The following is a 23,743-nucleotide window of genomic DNA, read 5'->3' on the forward strand; positions in this document are numbered from 1 at the left end:
TTTAAAAAGTTCAGGGAAAGATGCATTATCTTTTAATTCCATTTTCCCATAAACCTTTTGAATGATTCTCATAATTATAAAATGTACTAGTCAAAGAATTCTATAATTATAAACAAAATAAAATCGCAGCAATCCTCCTAATAGCTAAATATTGACCAAATCTTACATAATTACGATTGAGTAGTTATTTAAATAGCTAAGTCTGTTTACTTTCCTGATGAAAGACAACGTTCTGTTCATGACAAATCACACTGCAGTTGTGATTACATGGTATGGTGACGGTTAACAAGTATATCAGAATTCAGACCTGAAATGACTTAACAGTTATCACACTGAGGGGTCACAAACTCCCATGTGCTCAGGAAATTTGGGTACTCCCTTTGAAATTACCCTCAAAATGAGTTTGAATTTTTGTGTGTTGTAATTATTAAAGTTTTATTTGTTGCTTCATGACAAAGTCAACTACACAGTCTGTGAGAACTGGAATAAAATGGTGCACTGCAGAAGCAAATGTGCCTGAAACACCAGATGGTCAGCCTATTCAAAAATGACTGGAAAGCCAGGCAGGGTACAAAGAACGCCTGTTTTGGTAGGCCCAGTAGTTATTTTCTAAGAATTCTCAGCAGGAAGATATACGTACAAAATAACAAAAGGGAGGAATCCAAAATAATAATAATAAAAAAAAGGGATGGGTGCTGTGGTGTAGTGGGTAAAGATGCCGCCTACAGTGCCAACATCCCAAATTGGCGCTGGTTCAAGTCCCGCCTGCTCCACTTCTGATCCAGCTCTCTGCTGAGGCTTGGGAAAGCAGAATTAGATGGCTCAAGTCCTTGGGCCCCTGCATTTGTGTGGAGACCAGGAAGATGCTCCTGGCTTCAGATAGGCACAGCTCTGAAGTTGGGGCCATCTGGGGAGTGAACCGGCAGACAGAAGACCTCTCTCTCTCTCTCTGCCTCTCTGTCACTCTGCCTTTTAAATAAATAAATAAATAAATCTTTTTAAAATAAAGAAATTAACATTATTTCAAGGAGAAACAAAAAGACACGGTTAAAAAAAGAGTAACTGGGCCTTCCAGTCATGACCCTAATCTTTCAAGTCCACATCCAGTGTTCAAAATAACACCTTGATTCTGCTGGCTTGAATTATACAGAATACAGTATATTTTTTTAAGATTTATTTATTTATTTGAAAGTCAGAATTACATAGGGAGAAGACGAGACAGAGACAGAGACAGATCTTCTATCTGTTGGTTCACTCCCCAAATGACCACAACAGCCAGCCCTGAAACAGGCAGAAGCCAGGAGCCAGGAGTTTCTGCAAGGACTTGGGCCATCTTCCACTGCTTTCTTAGGTGCATTAGCAGAGAGCTGGATGGGAAGTGGAGCAGCCAGAACACAAACTGGCACCCATATGGGATGCCAGCAATGTAGACGGCAGCTTAACTTGCTACACCATAGCACCAGCCCCAGGATATGAGCATCTTAACCAGTAAGCTAACCCACTCCCGCCACAAACAGTATTTGAATGGCTAGACAGTAATATACATTTTACAGAATATGTAAAAATCACTAATTTTTATTTTTTATCTTCAAAATATAAAAGGTGTAGTTATGCATAAGTTCAGACAGAACTATTTAAACAATTTTCTAGCAGATGCAAGAGTGCTCTGAATCTTGACTTATTACCTTGAAACATCCATGTAGGACAGATAATTCGGAACTGGGTAAACATCAATTTGGACAAGTTCTAGAAGGAAAATAAACACACAAAAACCTTATTATCCAAGTGACAGAGACTCTTTGTACGTAGAATATCATTATTGTGCTTTATTTTCCACCGTTTGTTTAGTTTAGGAAGTACAATACATCCATTCAACTTTGAAAGCACAGGAAGGTAAAGCTAACTTCTAATTTAATCACAAGATCTTATTCAGAGATGAGAATAAACCACTCATTCTACTTTCCTGCCTCTTCCCCAGCCATTCACTATGGTCCTCCTCTTGTAATGCATGCTAACTTCACTGGGAAGAAAAACCCACGGAATGCCATCTTTGTAACAAGCAGAGTGCCCTCCACAAAACTAAATTCATCTTATCTTTTGTCTTGCTCTCTCTACTGAACCAGCTCTCCAGGAGGTCAAAATGACTTCCCCTAGTCAAATCTGAAAACTCTTCTTCAAGATTTTATGAAACGTGACACTACTGTCTACCCAGGTTTTGCTTCTCAGACACAATAGCTTCTAAATGTCTCTTAGCTTCTCTTAACTTTTCACCAAGTCCTTCAAAGGTTTAGTTCCTATTGGCTTGCCCAGTAAGGGTTTTTAAGTCCACTTTTGGTCCCAGCTCTCTTCCTTTTTCCAATTACTTTTCTTCGATAGTGTCAGATACTACTTCCGAGTAGTTGTTTCAAATCAACACACATAGTCCTCGCTGCCAAGTTCCCCCCAGCTCACACAAAGCCCATCACAATAACCTGGATTAGTGGGGCACTAGATTCCCTCACTCTTCTCCCATCAAAGCATCTGCACCACACTCCTTTCCTGCTTGCTATCTTAACAGCATCACTTGCATCACATATCTCCACTTAAGAATCTCTCCTGATACCTACAGATTACTATGTACCTAGTGCTTTGCCATTCAACTCCAAGCCCTGCATCCCATAATGACTTCTGTGCATCCAGGACAACTGCTGATCAAATCATATTCACATTCCTTCTGTTGTAGGCAGGAATACAGAATAAAATTGATTAAGTTTGTGAGCTGGAAGACCACACCTTCACCATGCTCCCTGTGTGACCTCACGCCCCTACCTGGCCACACCTGTGTGCCCACCTGACAATCAGGTTAATCAATCATTCCCCTTTGGAAGTGGATTAAAGGCCTGAAATACAGTGGTCCTGGCCCTTTTGCCCTTTTTTGCCATTATGGACCCCTGCTACCCCGCCTTTGGGCACCATGCTTCCTGGCCTGCATGCACCTCCATGTGGCTAGCTCCTGGTGCTCAGTATGAATCCAGATTTCTTTTTCTCTTTTAGATAGGGCCCTCACTCTACTATGCAATTCTCTCACTGAATAAAAGCTTAAAAACTTAGCATGCTGCCTGGTTTATTTGTACCAGTATTCAGAATTCTTCTCTGAATATGAGGCATGAACCCACAAGGTTTATTAATTTCAAATTATTAATAAGCAAGCCGGTAACACTTCCTCCCACTTCATTCCCTGACCCCAAATCCTGCAACCCCCAGCACAGAGCTCTGATTAGCCCAGAACTTGTGCCACTTGGAGCCTGCCTCTGTTCTCCAATGAGAAAACAACAGGCACATTAAAAACAACCACCACCACGCTTTTAGCACTTGCGGACTACATCATGCATAAAACAAGTGCTTGGTAAACACAGGTTCAACTTGTAGAAGTCAATACTTGTTTCCATTCAGTTTGCTGATTGCAGGGGACTGAGATCTTCCCGAATAAGCATATGCCCACAGAAACTTTTCTTTTCTGGACCTGTCATGAAGTTTAAATTCTGAAGAAGAGAACTTACTAAGTGATTAAGACATCTGCTTTATGCTATCTTTGTGGTTACGTAAGTCAGGCTATCGCATTCCTTTATTAGTGGAACATGAAACTGGAGATCCTGAATGGAGTCCACAGTGAGCTTTTCTTTCACTCTCCAGCATTAAATCAAGCCTACAAATTTACTACCTTAATAATGTTGCCAAAGAAATAGTTCATTTCTCCTCCTCCCTTTCTTTAATCAGAAGAACCAAATCAAAATTGGGAGTAAATTATCTAAAGAAGACAAACTTGAATTTTTAAACAGCTAGGAACAGTAAAATCTTCCTTTTTGATTTCTTTAAATACCAAACCAGTATTCTTCTTTTATGACTTTTATCATAGCAAACTTAATACTTACTTTACCAACGAATGAGGAAAGAAAAATCAGAAAGGCAGAGATCATGGTGCTGGGTAAGCTCTTGGAACCAAAAGAGAAACGTTGATGTGGTCTTTGTTACATACCATTGGAAGAGGCATAGAGTGCTTTTAGGAAATAGCCACAGATGTTTAATGTCACCAACTGATTCCTTTCACAGTGTAAAACTTCAATGTTGTTGAAAATCATGGCATCCAGTTCGCTCAGCTTATTGTCTCTCAGGTCAAGCTGAGTGACGTGCTGCACAAAGTCCACTGCATCCGCTATTACCTCCCGAATTACGTTCAATCTGAAGAGTAAAGGAAGCAGAGAGAGGCTGCAATTAACTGCAGTGTCGCCAATAAATGGCCACACCCTATTATGGTGGGGTACCCAGAGAGGACTCCAGTCTCTGGGTTGTAGTCCTCCAGTTTCTTTAGTGTCAGCACCTAGCCTTGCTTAGCTGGCCAAATTCTCTGGCTATTTTCAGCTACAATTCCAAAAGGTCTTAACCCTCATAATATATTATGAAAAACAATTTTAAACCACTAAGGCTGGGAAAGGAGAAAGCATATCAACTTTATCTCAATTCATTTCTAGAAGGAAAAGAAATCCACTTAGGCATCATTTCCAAAGAATCAGATTATGAAAGTACTGATACCATACCAGACAGAACGCAGGAAACAAAACCCAAAACAACCCATCACATGTTAAATAACAAGAATATTTAAGGATGGAGAGAGGATGAGTGAGCAGGCAGTTAGAAGGGTGGAATATAAGGGGGAACAGGGGAGAAAATAATGAATGAAAATTGCGTAATTAACAGGAACAGCAGAGGACAGGGATTCTCTCCCACTCAGGATCTGAAATGACCGCTAGAACTGCCTGCATCTACTTGAAAGAGCAAAGTACAGAAAACACTGAGACTTGGCATCTCTGAGATGACAAAACGAAGGACAAGAATGGAGTCTAACATCTCTACAGAGAAAGACTGACCGATCTCTAGCCAAACTGCTGCAGATGAGCTGTCAGAACATAAGGAAGAATGATGGCGACTAGGTACAAAAATAACAAAGATACAATTAGCTCCAAAGAGGAGAAAATACATGAAAATCTCAATTCTCAGTTTGGTAGGCTAGGCCTCACTTCTTTAAAAACAAACAACAACAACTCCCTCACTTACTTCTCATTACAAAGCTAGCAAAGTGCCAAGAGCGTGCACCTGGGTGAAAGAACATCAAGGACATCAAGAACATCAAACATTTTAGAAAAATGCTGAAGATTCTCTGTAGTGAATTTCTGCCCTTTTAAAATTAAAATAAAACTACGGCAACTCAATTATTAAGAGCAATATCATAAAGCCACTGTAACACAAGGATGAGTGACAGCAAAGAGCTAGGATTTGTCAACATGTGAACACAGCATATGGCCCATTCAAATGTCCCAAGATGATGTTCTTGGCTCCTTCCCTTTTTTCTATTGCAGGTTGTAAGATTTAAAAACTGGCTTCAACCCAGCAATTTGCCAACTTCCAAATGCTCACTAGATTATTAGACTCTGTACACGGAATAAAAAAATTAAAAAAAAAAAAAACCTCTCATGTTAGATACAACAGACTGCAGGAATTGAAAAAATGTTCCATGTTCTCTGAAAACCACCCTTTTAACCTTCATAATGGCATTGTCTTGATTTCAAACGGCCACATAAGCACTATTGTATTACCAACACAGTAAGTGTTGGTTTAATGAGGAGACAAAAGAACATCTATGATGAAAAGAAAATGAACATTCCCACTGTGTAGTTTAAATTACCAACTCTTACCATAATTCAACTACCAAAAGCTTTTGGTATCACAAACACACTTATTTAGGATAAACATTTAAGAGGCAAAATATGGCTAAAATTCCCTTTTAGTAATTCCCTAGGTTAATATGACTACTTCCTTTACTTCATAAATATTCACTGGAAATTCCCACGTGCAGAAGGGCAGTGTAAAGGGGCATGATGTTTCAGCCCCACTTGGCGGCTCAATGCTCTGCACAGATGACCCTGTGCAAGGCACCTAATGAGTCTGATTCTAATCTGTGAAATCAGGCTACCACCTCTTTGTCTGACAAAGCAGCTGAGAAGATCATAGAAATAATACTGTGCTGGTACTTTGTAAAGTGTGAAGGGCTATGGCGAGAATGATGATCTATGGCTTTGACAGCACTGACAGAAATAAAACAGTTTTGTCAACACATTTCAAAATTGAGTGAACAGACTCTGATATGCTTTAAAATGTAAAATATCAGGACTACAAGCAAGTGATAGTGCCATAAATAATAATTAAAATACAGAGAATAGTGGAAAAAAAAGATAATATGGAAAAGGAGGCATGCCTCTGAATCCCAAGGGCAGGGAGAAGAAAAGCAGTTCCACGGAAGCAGCACAATGGCTCGGCTGAAGAAAAGAACACAGTTCCATGCTTGGGGGCATGGTTTCTCGGGATCCAGTGTATGTGAGAGTAGTGAGAAAATGGTTAGAAAGGTGGGATAGTAAATTAGTATTTATCAAAGACTGCTTACTAAGTGCTAATGGCGAGGGGCAGGGATGATCCAGGACAAGTAAAAACAGTGCTTAAATTATATACAGTGAAGGAGCTATTTCCTTTGTAAAGCTTTATTTATTTATTTTGGAAGTCAGAGTTGTGCGCACACACACACACACACACACACACTCACACACACACACACACAGAGAGAGGGAGGGAGGGAGAAAGAGAGAGAAAATATCTTCCATTCATTGCTTCACTTCTCAAATGGCCGCAACAGAGTTTCTTCTGGGTCTCCAAAGTGGATGGCAAGGACCCAGGTATTTGGGCCATCATCTACTGCTTTTCAAGGCCATTAGTGCGGAGCTGGATTGCAAGGACAGCAGCTGGAACACTGACTGGCATCCATTTGGGATGCTGGCTTTGCAGGTAGTGGTTTTACCTGCTACACCACAATGTCAGTCCTGCAGGAGCTATGTCCAAACACCTAATTCACTGCAGACTGATGTAGAGTCCCATGCACACAATCAATATACAGTTCACACCACTTGCTACTCACCGTGCAAGTCTGATAATACCTAAACTAGTTAATTCCCTGTACAGTGAGATGAATCTATAAAGCATTTGGATATTGCAGCAATTCAAATCACTATTTGTTTCTAAACTATTACATCTCACTGTGGAAAAGCAGCAATAGTTGACTTGCCAGCAGAGGTTAGAGGATCAAACCTGAGCAGTTCTGAGACAGAGCCTCATCTACAAGGCACTTGCACACTAGTGGCCTGAAACCAGATATGAGAGCTTAAGTACCTTGAACTAGGAAACTAAAGACTCTGAGCAAGATTCTGTTTGCTTAAGAGGCTGCACAAGAGAAGCAAACGGCTTAGCTAGGAGACAACAGCAGCAGTAAGATGGAAACGGGGCACAAGAGAACAACTAGTGTAAGAATTGATAAACACTTACTGGTAGATTAAAAATAGAAACAAAAGTTCTGTGTCTGGATAATCATGAGGTGGCTTTCTATCAGAAAAGCAGGAATCTAGGGGGAAGAACTAGTTAAAGAAAGAAATTGGACTCTGAATCACATATATTTGGTAAAGTGTTGATGGAGAAGGGAAAATTGTCCAGCTAGAAGCTGAAGCGAAATTAGTCGGAAGACAAAGAAGGGTTAGGGAAAGATTGGGGAGTGATGACATTGTGATGAAAGTGAAAGATGAAGTCACAGTACAGGTAGCCACCACACTGGAAAACATACAGAAAGGCAGAAACTGAGGGCAGAGATGTGGGAAATGGTCACATTTTGGAGAGAGGAAGAGGAGGAAAAATTAAGGATGCTATGTAAGAACTAACATTAGACTCAAAGAACATCAATTAACAAAGATAGTAAGACTAAAAGAAAATGGTCACTTTTAATCTGATGTTAACACTTCCATCTGAAGGAAATTCTTAGAAAAACAAAGTGAAGGGGCCTGCACTTTGTCTTGGTAGGCTAAGCCCCAACCTGTGGTGCCAACATCCCAAATGAGTGCAGGTTCGTGTCCCATATCCAGCTCTCTGCTAATGGCCTGGGAAAGCAGTGGAAGACAGACCAAGTGCTGGCATCCCTGTTCCCATGTGGGAGGCCCAGAAGAAGCTCCTGGCTTCAGATCGGCTCAGCTCAAGCCATCACGGCCATTTGGGGAGTGCAACAGTGGATGGAAGACCTTTCTCTCTGTCTCTCCCTCTGTCTGCAACTCTACCTCTCAAATAAATAAATAAAGTCTTTAAAAAGAAAGACGAAGTGAAACTCCTCTTAAATTCCCACCAGCTATGAAGGCAGAATTATAAGCCAATCTAACAGATTTTTTCCTCCTCAGCTCAGGGGCTTAAAGGAAGCAGTTATTACTCATGATGACCCAAAGTTGACAGAGTGCTTAGTGTATATTTCAGTATTTAAAAATCCTGTAGCTGATGTCATCTAAAAATGTACAAGTCAAAACTACAAATCTGAAGAATCTATTAAGCTCTAAGAACCATTACTTCTAGACATTATTAGCTTGATTAATTTACATCAAGACAAACGATGTCTTCTTCCATGTACCAGGTAATTCAGAGATCATCTCATGTTTGTCCCCGAGGTCAGTGTAACGCATCCAGAAGCTCCCAAGTCTGATAAATTAGAACCATTTGTGCTCCCCACAGGAACAATCCCAGATCTTCAAACTGATACTTCTCCAGGTGAAAAGTAAGTAATTCCTGGGGGACTTCTCATATAAAGAGAAGAAAAGGAAGCAAAGGAAGACACAACCTCATGCTGAAAAAAATTGAGCCTGATTGAGTTCGGTGTTCTCAATAGGGAAGGACGTGAAGCTAGGACAGAACTACCTTTGACAATCAGAGAGGTGTAAGGATGACAAGAATGACGACTGAGTGGAAAAGAGTCCTCAGTCAGTTAATAACAACAAAACATAATATATGCTAGGTGTGAGGCGATTTAACTCAATTCCCTCCTCAACTACATGAATGAGGTTCTGTTGTTAACTATAATTTATAAATGAGAACAAAGCAGCATGTAGACACTAAATATCTTTTTTTTTTTTTTGACAGGCAGAGTAGACAGTGAGAGAGAGAGAGAGAGAGAGAGAGAGAAAGGTCTTCCTTTACCATTGGTTCACCCTCCAATGGATGCTGCAGCCGGCGCACCGCGCTGATCTGATGGCAGGAGCCAGGTGCTTCTCCTGGTCTCCCTTGCGGGTGCAGGGCCCAAGCACTTGGGCCATCCTCCACTGCACTCCCTGGCCACAGCAGAGAGCTGGCCTGGAAGAGGGGCAACCAGGACAGAATCCAGCTCCCCGACCAGGACTAGAACCCGGTGTGCCGGTGCCGCAGGCAGAGGATTAGCCTAGTGAGCTGCGGTGCCGGCCGACACTAAATATCTTGCCCAAGATTTAACAAGTATTACATGGACATCAATGCTTGGCTAATGGGGGAATTGGTTGGGTTGAAAAAGTATTAAATTGAGCAAGTCAATATTAAGGCCTAAGCCCTATATGCTGATTTATAAGAACTCAAGCCTGTGACAGGCTCTTGTGTTTCCTTTAAGAAGAAAAATGTAGAACAGCTTCTTCTTCAGGTACTGGGTCTTCGTGCCTTAGCAACGAAACACAAAGTTTAGTTACTAAGGGATGATTGTGAGCATCCATCATGCAGCAAGGATCAGGCTAGTTAATCTCCATGTGGGCTCAGTGTGCCACAGATTCAAAATGCAGGTTTTCTGCCCTTGTAAACATTGGTCAGACAAGGTCATAGATTTCAAATTTTTGTAAAAATGCTAAACTAAGAGCAGAGTCACAAGATGGAAAGATAGAAAATTAAAGTAAATTAATTAAATTTACCTAATGGATATATTATATTAAGAAAGCCAGGAAGGAAAAAACAATTTAAGAAGAGAAATTCTCAATGATGTCAAATGCCTCAGATAAGCCATGGAGAGAAAAAATTATGAAGAAAACAATAACCACTTTGCTTTCAATGACACACATTTCATTCACTGTAAATAGCTCTCTGATGCAATAGCCCCGTCTATTCATACACATTAAAACTGGATTCAGATTTGCAAAATTAAATTAAGACTTTCAGGAGATACAGTCATTCATGAATGAGAATTTTTTAAAAGCAAGTTTTAGGGTAAGAGTGAATGCTACCATCAATCATTCTTCTTCCCTTTGGGCAGAAATAGAAAAATGGGCCCTCGTTCAACTAATCAGGCTGTTTGCCTTGGGTAATATCACCAAAAGGTCTATAATCTACCACCCACAGACAAGCCAACCACCCAAGTGGTGTATATATTTCTCAAAAATGGTTACCTTAGATCCACATGCTTAATGTGAGGCATTTTTCTTAAAGCCTGTAGCCTAAGAGTCTCCATACAGTTTCCAGACATACAAAGTTTATCCACAGCAGTCAGTTTCTCCAATACCTCTGGAATGTCAGTAAATTCGTTGAATGAGAGACCAAGATAACTAAGCTGGTGCATGTTTTCCAACTCAGCAGGAAGGGACTGGAGAAAGTTTCCATCTAACAAAAATGTCTGTAAACTATGAAAGAAAACATGAGAATTACAAAGAGAATGGGTAAATTTTACATTTTTATCAACAAACAAGTTCCATAAGTACAGATCATATCACTATAAAATATATTACTCCTTGCAAAATGCATAAAGGCACAGCCAGAGGCAATAGTGGACCAGAGAGAACAGTTCAGAGATAAGCATCTTAATTTTTCATTAAAAACAGAAATTATAACCCATGGGGTCAGTTTGTGGCATAGTGGTGCTGCAGCTTGCAATGTTGGCATCCCATATGGGTGCCAGTTCATGTCTCAGCTGCTCCACTTCTGATACAGCTCCCTGCTAATGGCCTGGGAAAGCAGAGGAAGATGGCCCAAGTGCCTGGGCCCCTGCCACCCACATGTGAGACCTGGATGAAGCTTCTGGCTTCCACCTGGCCCAACCCTGGTCATTGCAGCCATTTGGGGGAATGATCAAGCACATGGAAGATATCCCTGTCTCTCTAATTCTGACTTTCAAAGTAAATAAGTACATCTTAAAAAAAAAAAAGAAAGAAAGAAATTGAGACCATCTTTCCCCAACATGCATAAGTATAAATGGAAACAATGTGGAGATAACTGCAAGTATGAACCAACCCAAATACTCATCTCTCCTTCTTATTTCTCTTCTGTGTCTTAGAATTCAATATAACACAAAAATGAGAAAGTAAACCCTCCTCCATGTTTAGACACACTCATCCATAGGAATCTTTAACTCTAAACAAAGATCTGTTAATTTTTCCAGCATTTTAACAGTATAAATCCAACAAAGGAATGCTTTACTGATCTCTTGATTTGGGGCCAAGACTTCCATGATCAGAACAAGTTCACTAATCTCACATGCTACTATCGGATGTAGTTTCCTTTAGTTTCCCAGATACCCCTGCCGTGGGCTTTAAAAGTACTGACTTGTGCATAGCTCCGACAGCTGCTGGGACGGCTTGCAGGGCATTGCAGGACACATTCAGCTCTGCCAGGGTTGGAATACTGCAGACTGCTAGTGGGAAGTCTCCTAAATGATTATTGGAAAGGTTAAGACTCTTCAACTTGGTGAACCTATTATAATAAAACAAAAGAAAAGAAGAAGCAAATTTTATAGCAGCATAACATAATTCTGGCATAGCCTTAAGAGGCAATCTGGTCTGACTCCCAAATATAACACAGGAGGAAATGGAGCCTTCAGAGGTTGAGGGAGCAGTAGAGCTAAAATGTGTATCTTTTGACTTCTAAGCCTGGTGTTTGACCTAAGAGAGAAACTTTATATCCAAAACACACTTGTCACTCTACTGCAAGGCTGAATGTTGGAGGTGGTGAGTTCTGCTAGGGTCTGCTTTTTAGCCATGCCTCAGCTTAACTATCACACATGTAAATGGTCCCAGGGAAGGACCCCTTTGAATTCCGTTATCCCAGAAAAACGAGGAACTTCACTCTACTTTTCTCAAATCTGAAACAGATATAGTAAAAATTTTAACATTTATTATAATGACACACTAAGGTAACCAGGACTTCGCAGTTCCAAATTTAAGAGCCAGTTATCAGTCTTTAATCTCATTGTAACACTTGATACTGCTGGCCATGCACCTTTCCTTGGAAAATTCTCATTTCATTTTACCACAGTATTCTGGGTGGACAGTCTTTTTCTTTTAGGACTTGGACTATGTCTCTCCACTCTCTCCTAGCCTGTAGGGTTCCTGATGAGAAATCAGCCATCTAATTGAATCACCCAAAATTGAACTTACCTCAAACCAGCATTTCCTCTTGTTCTATTTTTGCTATTTTTTTTTTCATTTTCTTAGTTGCCCAAATAACTAAAGCAATTTAAAAAACTACCTTTCATTTTTACTTCTCTGTGAGCTCCTACATTTGGCTCACTGCCCACCTTTACATCATTTCCCTATGAGATGAGAATCACAGCAGTCACTGCATTATGCTAAGTCTTTTAAAAACCACCCAAAGTGTACACTCTGCCCAAGACTGATAAAACATTCCAAAAACACTTCAATTCAGCCCAGTCTGTAAAAGAAAGCATCATGGGACCTATCTGTTGAATTCTGTAATAAAAAGTGTTAAGCTCTACTCTAAAAATTAAAAACTTTATTCTACACAGAAAGCTGATAACACAACTATTTGAAAGGTTGAAAGTGTTAATCTTCATTTTTTTTGTAATAGCTGTTTTCTTGGAAAGCTGAGTACAGATATAGAAGTATTTTAAATTATCATTAACAACTATAAACTCAGTAAAGAATAACTGCTAAATATGCATAATAATTTTTAAGTTGTCTGCTTTATATTTTTCACTTTGATTCATTAGACTTTCTTAAAATGAGCAATGATTATTCTCTAATCTAATTATCCATGATCTATAAAACACAAGGTAGAATTTCAGGGTCTATTATTTCTAGCCCAGTGAGCCTCAAAATATGCTGGGGAACACCAGAAACATTCCCTGAAGCTCTTTCAGGAGATCCCTAAAATCAAAATTATTTTCATAAAAATATAAAGAAATTTTCATCTGCCATTATCATTTTCTTCCAAGTGTTTGGTACTGATTGCCAGGTGACACATGTCTTACTTATAGCATATCAGACTGACTACAGAGAGATATGAGAATCTAGTCAGACATTAAAAGAATTGTAAGAATACAAATCAAAACTCTTCTTATTTTTGTTTTAGAAAACTTATTTTTCATTAAAAATGGTATTAAAATGTTATTAATGTTAACATGAATGGTTTACTATATAAATTAATTAATATGCTTTTATTTCTAGTTCAGTAAAAATCTATATATAATTCACAGAAATAAAAGCTGCTAGGGTGCTCAATTTTCAAGAGGGTAAAAGAATCCTGAAATAGGATTGCAGATGAAATAAGAACTTTCAGTTAAATATTAATTTCAGAAAACAATAACTATTTTAGTATAAAGACATTGTCAAAAATTTTGTGGAAATTGAATTAAGAAAAATTAATTCTAGAGCAAAAAAATCTGAGGGAAATTCAAGATGTTCATGGAAAATGCATATTATGAAAAAACTATGCAGCCAGCACCGTGGCTCACTAGGCTAATCTTCCGCCTTGCGACGCCGGCACACTGGGTTCTAGTCCCAGTCAGGGCGCCGGATTCTGTCCCGGTTGCCCCTCTTCCAGGCCAGCTCTCTGCTGTGGCCAGGGAGTGCAGTGGAGGATGGCCCATGTCCTTGGGCCCTGCACCCCATGGGAGACCAGGATAAGTACCTGGCTCCTGCCATCAGATCAGCGCAGTGCACCGGCCGCAGTGCGCCAGCCGCGGCGGTCATTGGAGGGTGAACCAATGGCAAAGGACGACCTTTCTCTCTGTCTCTCTCTCACTGTCCACTCTGCCTGTCAAAAAAAAAAAAAAAGAAAAAACTATGCACGGGTTTCAAAAAATTTTCCACCAAAATTAATTTATCTTTTAACTCAATTTTTTTATATACTTTATTTTATTTAATGAACATAAATTTCCAAAGTACAACTTATGGATTACAATAGCTTCCCCCCCCATAACTTCCCTCCCACCCACAACACTCCCCTCTCCCACTCCCTCTCCCCTTCCCCTTCACATCAAGATTCATTTTCAATTATCTTTATATACAGAAGATCGATTTAGCATATATTAAGTAAAGATTTCAACAGTTTGCACCCACACAGAAACACAAAGTGTAAAATACTATTTGAGTACTAGTTATAGCATTAATTAAACACCTAAGAGTAACTGTGTATTAATTACAGAGTTCAACCAATAGTTTTAAGTAGAACATAAAAAATACTAAAAGGGTAAAGTATTAAGTTCTTTTTTTTTTCTTTTTTTGTTTGTTATATAGTTTTTTTTTTTTATTTAATAAATGTGAATTTACAAAGTGCAACTTTTGTATTGTTGTGGCTCCCCCCACCAACCTCCCTCCCTCCCGTGGCCCTCCCCCTCTCCCACTCCCTCTCCCATCCCGCCCTTCATCGAGTTTCATTTTCAATTACCTTCATATACTGAAGATCAACTTAGTATATACTAAGCAAGGATTTCAACAGGCTGCACTCACACAACCGCACAAGGTATAGGGTATTGTTCAACTAGTAGTGTTGTTTTTAAGTTTCATAGTAGAACACATTAAGGACAGAGATCCTACGTGGGGAGCATGTACCCAGTGACTCCCGTTGTTGATTTAACAATTGGCACTCTTATTTATGACGTCAGCAATCACCCGAGACTCTTGCTATGAGCTGTCAAGGCTATGGAAGCCCCTTGAGTGCACCGACTCTGAACTTGTTTAGCCAAGGCCGTATCACAGTGGAGGTTCCTTCCTCCCTTCAGAGAAAGGCGTCTCTCTCCTTGATGGCCTGTTCCTTCTGCTGGGGTCTTGCTTTTAACTCAATTTTCAATGGACTTTTTGAAAGATCCTTGTATGTCTGAAATATTACATGGGACATAAATGTATATATAAGTGTGTATATATAGATATATATTTTCATGGTTTATTTGAAATTCAAATTTAACAAGTGCTTGCTATACTCCTTAATATTTGACAAACCCATCTGAGATAAATGTTTGTCTGAGTTATCACAGATGAAACTGCTAGGATCCCACTTTCTAGATACTTTTCTTATTTGACAGAAATGGAGAGAGTTTTAAAATTTGCATACAGTTTGACTAAACTTTAAAAATGGTTCCTCCCAAAAGGGAGAAGATGCAACAGACATTACTCAACACAACATACTACAGACGTTTCAGAAATGGGGTAAAGGGAGGGCCTCAGAGCCGGTAACTACTCAGATGGGAAAAGGAAACATTGCCTTTTGGAGAAGTACAGGTCAACAATGAGGGTGAAATAATTCATCTCCACAAACAAATTACTACTACTCTCACAATTTGGGATAAAGGAAGGCAGCAGTGAGGCAAATCAGTAAAATGCAGTTGACAAGCATAAATAAAAGAGAAAAAAATTATGTATTTCATATTCTGAAATGGCCACCATCTCTAAATGTAAAGACAAAGAGGTGCAATTATTCTCTGCATCTACTCAATAATAAAAGACTACAGATCTATGTAAAGAGGATGGTCTTAAGCCCCAGGGGCCAAGTGTCCCCTAAGAAGAGTTGTGCTCCCTTACAGTACAGTATTATACTCCAGCCCCAGGTGGCGACTGAGTACCTGAAATGGGGATAGTACAAATGAGATGTTCTCTAAACATGAAGTACATATGAGTATCCCTCATCCAAAATGTCTGGGACAGACACATATCAAATCCTAGGATATTTGTACAGACTTCACTGGTTAAGTATTCCTAAACTAAAAATTCAAAATCATTAATTTTTTTGACCATTATTGTCAGTACTCAAAAAGTTCTGGATTTCAGAGCATTTTGATTTCCCTTTATATAGGACCATGCTATCTGCAAATGGGGATAATTTGACTTCCTCTTTTCCAAATTGTATTGTTTTGTCTTCTTTTTCTTGACTAATGGCTCTCACTGAAACTTCTAAAACTATATTGAATAGCAATGATCAAAGTGAGCATCCTTGTCTGGTTCTAGATCTTAGTGGAAATGCTTCCAAATTTCCCTCATTCAATATGATGCTGGCTGTAGATCTGCCAAATATGGACTTGATTGTGTTGAGAAATGTTCCTTCTATACTCAATTTGTTTAAGGTTTCCATCATGAAAGGTTGTTGTATTTTACCAAATGCTTTCTCTGCCTCTATTGAGACAATCATGTGGTTTTTACTCTTCAGTTTGATAAGGTGATTGTATCACATTTATTGAATCATCCCTGCATAACAGAGATAAATACCACTTGGTCTGGGTAAATGATCTTTCTAATATGTTATTGGATTATATTAAAAATGAGTATTTTGTTGAGGATTTTGGCATTTATGTTCATCAATGATTGGTCTATAATTCTCTTTCCTTGTATATTTTTCTAGTTTACGAATTAGGGTGATGCAGGCCTCATAGAAGAAGTCTGAGAGGATTCCTTCCCTATCAATTGTTTTGAATAGTCTGAGAAAAATTGGAATTAGATCTTTAAAAGTCTGGTAGAATTTGGCAATGAAGCCATCCAAATCCTGTGCTTTCTTTGTTGGGAGGGTCTTTATTATTGATTCAATCTCCAAATTGTTGTTGGTCTATTTAGGTTTTCTCTGTCTTCATGACTCACTTTTGGTAGACTGGACATGTCCAGGAATCTATCCATTTCTTCTGAATTTTCCAATTTGTTGCCACATAGCTGCCCATAGTAATTTCTGATGATTAATTTTATTTCTGTGATATCTGTTGTGACATCTCCTTTTTCATCTCTGATTTTACTAATTCAGAATTTTCTCCCCCCCACCCTTTTTTGATAGGTTGGGCCAATGGTGTATTAATTTCTTTTTTCCAAAAAGCCAGTTCTTCATTTCACTAATATTTTGTGGGTCTTTTTGTTTGTTTGCTTGAATTCTGTTTATTTTTTTTCTCTAATTTTAATTATTACTTTCTTCCTACTATTTTGGGGTTTGGTTTCTTCTTGTTTCTTTGGTCCTTGAGATGCTTTGTTAGATCATTATTTGATGCCTTTCCAATTTCTGATTTATTTATTTGAGAGGTAGAGTTATGGAAAGAGAGGGAGAGACAAAGAGAAAGGTCTTCCATCTGCTGATTCACTCCCCAAATGGCCGCAATGGCCGGAGCTGGGCACATCCAAAGCCAGGAGCCAGAAGCCTCTTCTGGGTTTGCCATGAAGGTGCAGGGGCCCAAGGACTTGGGCTATCTTCCACTGCCTTCCCAGGCCATCAGAAGAGAGCTGAATCAGAATAGGAGCAGCCAGGACACGAACCAGCATGCATATGGTAGGGCAGGCAGCACTGCAGGTGGAGTCTTAGCCTACTACACCACAGCAACGGACCCTCCAGTTTCTTGATGTAGGCACTAATTTCTATAAACTTTCCTCTTAACACTGCTTTTTGCTGTATCCCATAAGTTTTGATATGTTGTGATATCATCTTTATTCATTTCTAGGAATTTATTGAATTCTCTTCTAATTTCTTCAATGACCCACTGTTGATTCAGGAGCATATTGTTCAGTCTCCATATGTTTGCATATTTTCTGAGTTTCTTAAGTTGTTAATTTTCAGCTTCATTATGTAGAACATAAAAAATTTACCGGAATGAAATGAACATCTTGTGATTTGATTGCTGTTTTTAGCCTTTGTTTATACTCCTGTGGCATTGTGGTCTTTATACTTTTTACTTGTTGAAGACTACGGTTAGTGGTGCATTAAGCCTGTGATTATACAATGGACTGAAATTATGTTTTTGTAAAAATTAAAGAAAAAAAGAAAGGAAAGAAGGAGGGGGATTTAAGGGGTTAAGGAAGTATGACTCTCTTCTTAGAATTGTACCTATGAAACACATGAAATTATTTTCTTTATATTAATAAACATTTAAAAAATTTTAAAAAGTGCTCTCTCCATGTTGGGAATTAGCAGAACCTTGGAATTCCCTATTCAAATAACATCAGCCTTCATTTTCAGAGCTTACATGTGCCTTTTCCCCTGGCTCCAACCTCCCACCGGTGTATGAGCCACCCAAAGCCTTGTATGGGTAGGCTTTGGACATAAGAGCTACAATGTCCACACTCCTCTAAAGTCAGGAATGGAGCTGGGGATGGGAAAACAAGAGAAATGGGTCACTGGCTCAGCTCTGCCCAGGCTACCAGACTTAGTATGGAGCCCCAAGGAGTTTGAGAATCTATATCTGAACCAGTACTTCCAAGACATTATATAAAAAGTGCATCTGACAAGGTAAGGTTAATGATATATTTAACATTTTGTTAACTGATTATCATAACTTAAATATTTGAATATATGGTACTTGAGCTTTCATTTACACTATTACCCTAGACCTGCACATTTTAAGAGCTGATTTACAAGTATTCTTAATTTCTTATTCCTTCTCATCACATTCCTGTCTGTCTTATATTCCTCCCTGAACAGTCAACCCCCTAAACACTTCCCAGTGTTTATTAAAGACTTGTTTATCAAATAAAAACCATGGATTGTTTCTGAGAATCCAATTTCTTTTTTTTTTTTTTTTAACATTTTTTTATTTATTTGGGAGAGAAAGATAGCGATGGAGCTTCATCTGCTGTTTCACTCCCCAGATACCGACAACAGCTGGGGTCAGCGCCAGGAACTCAATCCAGATCTCCCACATGAATGGTAGGATCCCAAGTACTTGAGCCATCACTGCTGCCTCTCAGGGTCTACACTGGCAGGAAGTTGGAGTCAGGAACTACTGTTCATAATTGAACCCAGACATTCTGATGTTGGATGCAGGTCTTAATTGCTGGGCTAAATACTTGGGTCAAAAACAAGTTCTTGATCAGAACACATTCACCAACATTAAAACTCAAGGATTTTGGAAATTCTAACCTTAGATTTTTGCTTTTTCTTTACAGATACAGAAAGCAGTCAGATTATAGACATTTACGGATTCAAAAAGCCCTTTAGAGAAAGAAATGGAAGGTCTACACAGAACTCACTTTCTTTTGGTACTTAAAATGGGTGAAACAGATACCCAGAGGCAAAGTTCTGAGAGAGGAGAGATCAAAATGGTAAAGCGAGTGAAGAGGTGAGAACAAGGTGACTGCACACTAGTAGGAAGAAGATTAGAAGTCTGTCTGCACAACAAAATGTAAGATTTTTATCTCTTCCATGTTAATAGGTAAGTCAAATAAATTAGCAAATGCATCCACACTTGGATTCTATAAAATAAGACTAGCTGCTGTCTTGGGGAAAAATGCATTTGATAAAATATTTCATATAATTTATTTTAATATTTCAGTTCTATCATTCTAGATCATTCAGTTCTATCACTGTATTTGCTCTGGATACAAAATTTCCTCAAACCTGTTCAATACAGATAAAATGATAATGAGAGCATGACAGAATTCAAGGTTACTAAAAAAAATAATTATTTTTATTTTTTTTTAGGATTTATTTCTATTCCTGAAAGAATTATAAAGACAGAGGTAGAGACAAAGAGAAGACAGTAAATATGTCAACCTTATTTCTCATGAGTTATCAAAAACCAAGTCATTTGCATTTCCCAAGCTAGAAACAAATGAACAACAAAAAGCTGAGAAAATCTTCTGCTGTATACAACCTTGAATATACTGTCTTTCAACATCACCACTACTTTCATCTATGCTCTTCGTCTACTGGATCTTATTAAAGAATTTCAGATACACTGACATCTATCACTCAATCCTCAACTAACGGTCAATGAATGGCCTTGGAATAGCAATCATTAGTTTTGTTCCTGTGTTTATCTAGCTTCCATTTTAATTTAGATAACAGTACACTATGTATCACTACCTTTAATTTTAAATGATTTTCTCTCTAGTTACTAAACTTTGAGGCATAATGTTCCAAACTATTACTTAAGTGAAATATTTTCCTCTGCAAAAGTGAAGATTATTTATTTCTTAAGTTAAATGGCAAGCACTATCTTTCACCCTCATGTTTCTCTATCGAGGGCAAGATGACCAATGGAGGATAACAGCTCTCACGTTCAAACCAACTGAGCCAAACCACTCAACAACCTGAAAAGACTGATTTCAGAAATCGAGTTAACATTTATGCATAGCCTAATAAACAGCAGTGTTAATCATCAAAATGAAGTCAAAGGATACAGTATTAAAGTGTTAGACACAGCAAATGGCAATGGGCATTGTGGGAATTAATGACTCAGGTCTGACCTACCCAAAGCATCAAGACACACTTTTTTTTTTAATACTGTCACAGAAAAGTACAACCAACTAAATATACTTGGTAATCCACAAAGAAAAACAACTCTAATTTAGTGTGTTACAAAAAACCTTGAGGTCCCTTCCAAATTTAAGACAAACTAGGTGTCCTAAATTCTTATAACAAAGTGCATGATTGTTTGCCAAGGATGGCCTTGAGGTAAGAGACCAAAATTAGGAACAGGTAAAAATGGTAGAATGCAGTCAACATCCCTCTGCCAAGTTAATGACATTCCTTTAATTTGCATCTCCTACTTCATAAAACAAAGGTATAGTTACAGCAACACTGTATCTAGACAAACAATGTGCTGATCTATCAAAGGGTGCAAAACTATCAGTGTTCTTACCTTTTCTGCCCTTTTTCCAACACAGCCAAAACTAATTAACAGCAAAGCAAGAATAGCTCACACCTTCAAAGAGCCACTGAGGGAGCACAACAATCTTTAAGCTTTGTCCCTCTATTTGTCTAGCTTCCCTTTTAATCTAAACAACAGTAAACCATGTGTTATTTCAATGGATTTTCTCCTCAGTTACTAACCTTTGAGGTATAATTTTCCAAGCTACTCAATTACACAAATTATTTAGCTACAAAAAGGGAAGAGTGAGCCGGCGCCGCGGCTCACTAGGCTAATCCTCCGCCTAGCGGCGCCGGCACACCAGGTTCTAGTCCCAGTTGGGGCGCCGGATTCTGTCCCGGTTGCCCCTCTTCCAGACCAGCTCTCTGCTGTGGCCAGGGAGTACAGTGGAGGATGGCCCAGGTGCTTGGGCCCTGCACCCCATGGGAGACCAGGAAAAGCACCTGGCTCCTGGCTCCTGCCATCGGATCAGCGCGGTGAGCCGGTTGCAGTGCGCCGGCTGCGGCGGCCATTGGAGGGTGAACCAACGGCAAAGGAAGACCTTTCTCTCTGTCTCTCTCTCACTGTCCACTCTGCCTGTCAAAAAAAAAAAAAAAAAGGGGGGGGGGGAGTGCTGAATTCCTTAATCATAAAAGTTAAAATGCATCAAATTCATGCCTCCAACTTCCCAATCTTTATTTGGTAGATCAACCACACAGTTCAAGTTTATTCCATTCTGGCCTTCCAAGTATCCTGTAGAAAAGAGGGTGGAGCCATTTTTATCCATGGTGTGTGTGGGGGGGGGACTAATGTTCTACAATATCAAAGTAGGGAGAAGTAAACAAATGTGCACTGGTAGGGCCAACCCTAGATTTCCACCTTTGGGGCTTGCTTTGTCATGATCATAAGACATATTTAATCATTTCTCCTCCTTAGCATTTTCTCATTCAATCTTCCATACTCAAAAAGTAAAGCACAAAAGTCTTTTTGCATGTGAAACAGGGAGTGGCTATATATACTGTAATAAATATAGGAAATAAAACCAAATAAAAAGCACAATGACTATCTGGAAAAAAACTAATTATCTTTAATATATCTAAACCATTAGTAATTTTCTTTCCAAGAACTAAGAATATACATGATACACTTGGAAAAACTTGTCTGGAAAAACTATGATGGAAATAGCTCTATTTTTAAACATATTCTGAATGTGTGCAAAAATAAAGAAAAAAAAAATAAGTGTCACACTCCAGGAGGCAGCACATAATGGCTCAAGTATTTGGGTTCCTGCCACCCACACTGGGAGACCTGGATTGAGTTCCTAGTTCCTGACTTCTGTCTGACCCGGCCCAGCCTCTACTGTTACAGGATCTGTAGACTGAAACAACAGATCAGAGTTCTATCTCCCTGCATCTCAAACAATTTTTTTAAATGAATATCACAAGTGACACTCAGAAAGAGGAAACCATTCTTGTTTTACTCGATGAGTCCATCACAGAAAAATCACCATTGCTCTGAATTATTATTCACCACAAGCGGCTCAATTATAGAAAGATTCCTGAGGTGGATAGATTTCCGTTTCATAGTGACAGCCCTGTTTAACTTGTTTCTTCCCTGTGGGGGAACATGCTAACACACTTTGGAAATTATCACACTTCATCATTAACTAATGAAGGTCCTGTTGTAAGGCTGGTGTTGTATGCCCAGCTGGGGGTGAGTCCTGCTTTGCACTAACAATGAAACTCAGGATCCCTAACGGCTCAGCGGAGCTCTACCATGGTAGAGTCTCCAGGTCCTAAGTGCTCTCCAGGACTCACTGTATTTGTTTTTGAGAAAAGACTGCTTTCATTTAATTAAAGGAAAAGTTAACAGTCTCTCCTGCTTCCTTCCAGTGTCAACTGAGATAACCAGTATAAGCATTTCTTCTTTACAAAACACACAAATGCATAAATAAGAGATGCCCTTCTCCCTATTTTTTGAGTGGAATTATACCTCACACCTTTTGCCTACAACTTGTTTTCTCATCTAGTACAAGCCATCTTTTTGAGTCAGTACATAGAAGTCCAACTCAATCTGACAGCTATGTAACACACCATACAAACATACCACAATATATTCCATTCCTATACTCACTGAAATTAGGCATACTTCCAGGTTTTTTGCTGTTCAAATTCCAAAAGAAATATTCTGGTCACACATATATTTGTGTATCACACAATTATTTAGCAATATTTACAGTATTCATTAATTCTGAAATCCAAAAGGCTCTGGGAATTGAAAGCTCTCTCATTGACTCATGTCAAGGCAACACTGACCTGAGGTGATGTGAATATTCATTTGTTCCCTCTAGAAACATGAATGTGTTTGCTCCTGGTGTTCCCTGGAGTTGTTAATGCATGTACTGTATTACGTTTATGTAATCTGAAATCTCTGAAACCTGAAACACAATGGCCTCAAGAATTTTGCATAAGAGACTCTGAATCTTTATTTCTAAAAGTATTACCAATGGGCCCAAGAATATGTATAATTAAAATTTTCCTATGTACGACAATATTACAAAGAAGACTGCAGATATTTGTTAACTTCCTATCGGTCATGGGGACAGGGTCCCTTTCCTTATATTGTTGTCACTATTCTTACTCTGACAGGCCACTTCAGCTGACCAATGAAGATGATCCTTTTTGTGAAATATAAATTCATATTCTGTGCAGTTTCCCACTGGGATGCTCATTTCCCACTTACCTGAATATGTCCTCCCGGCATACTGTTTAGTTTTTCTCACTGGGTTAATGGTGACATTTGTCACACAGTAATTTTTAATTTTTATTTGCTCAAACTAGGCAATATTTTTCTTTATGGGGTCCATGTTGTTTACCTGGCTTGAAAAGCTCTTCTCTAGCCCAAAGTCTTCTATTTCCTTCTAATGTGTATATATTTCATTGTTAACATTTCAAACAATGCCACCTGACATTATTTTTACATGTAAATTACTTCTCTTTTCTTTCTAATTATGTCACCACTGACTATTTAATAAATAATCCTTTTCCATTTCAATTTAAATAAATTTTATACATTTGGGGAAGG

At 38.8% G+C, this 23,743-nt stretch overlaps 1 protein-coding gene across 1 annotated transcript in view; it reads right to left on the reverse strand.

Annotated features, from left to right (window-relative positions):
* The window catches only part of PHLPP1 (PH domain and leucine rich repeat protein phosphatase 1), a 229,866-nt gene that overhangs the window by 59,694 nt on the left and 146,429 nt on the right, over positions 1-23,743 (reverse strand). Inside the window, exons 5-8 of the mRNA XM_051851890.2 lie at positions 11,437-11,583; positions 10,287-10,517; positions 4,016-4,218; positions 1,686-1,746 (exon numbers count right to left, since the gene is read on the reverse strand). Of these exons, the coding sequence (XP_051707850.2) occupies positions 1,686-1,746; positions 4,016-4,218; positions 10,287-10,517; positions 11,437-11,583 (642 nt within the window). The remainder of the gene's footprint in view (positions 1-1,685; positions 1,747-4,015; positions 4,219-10,286; positions 10,518-11,436; positions 11,584-23,743) is intronic.

This window comes from Oryctolagus cuniculus, chromosome 10 (assembly GCF_964237555.1).
Source record: "Oryctolagus cuniculus chromosome 10, mOryCun1.1, whole genome shotgun sequence".
NCBI lineage: Eukaryota > Metazoa > Chordata > Mammalia > Lagomorpha > Leporidae > Oryctolagus > Oryctolagus cuniculus.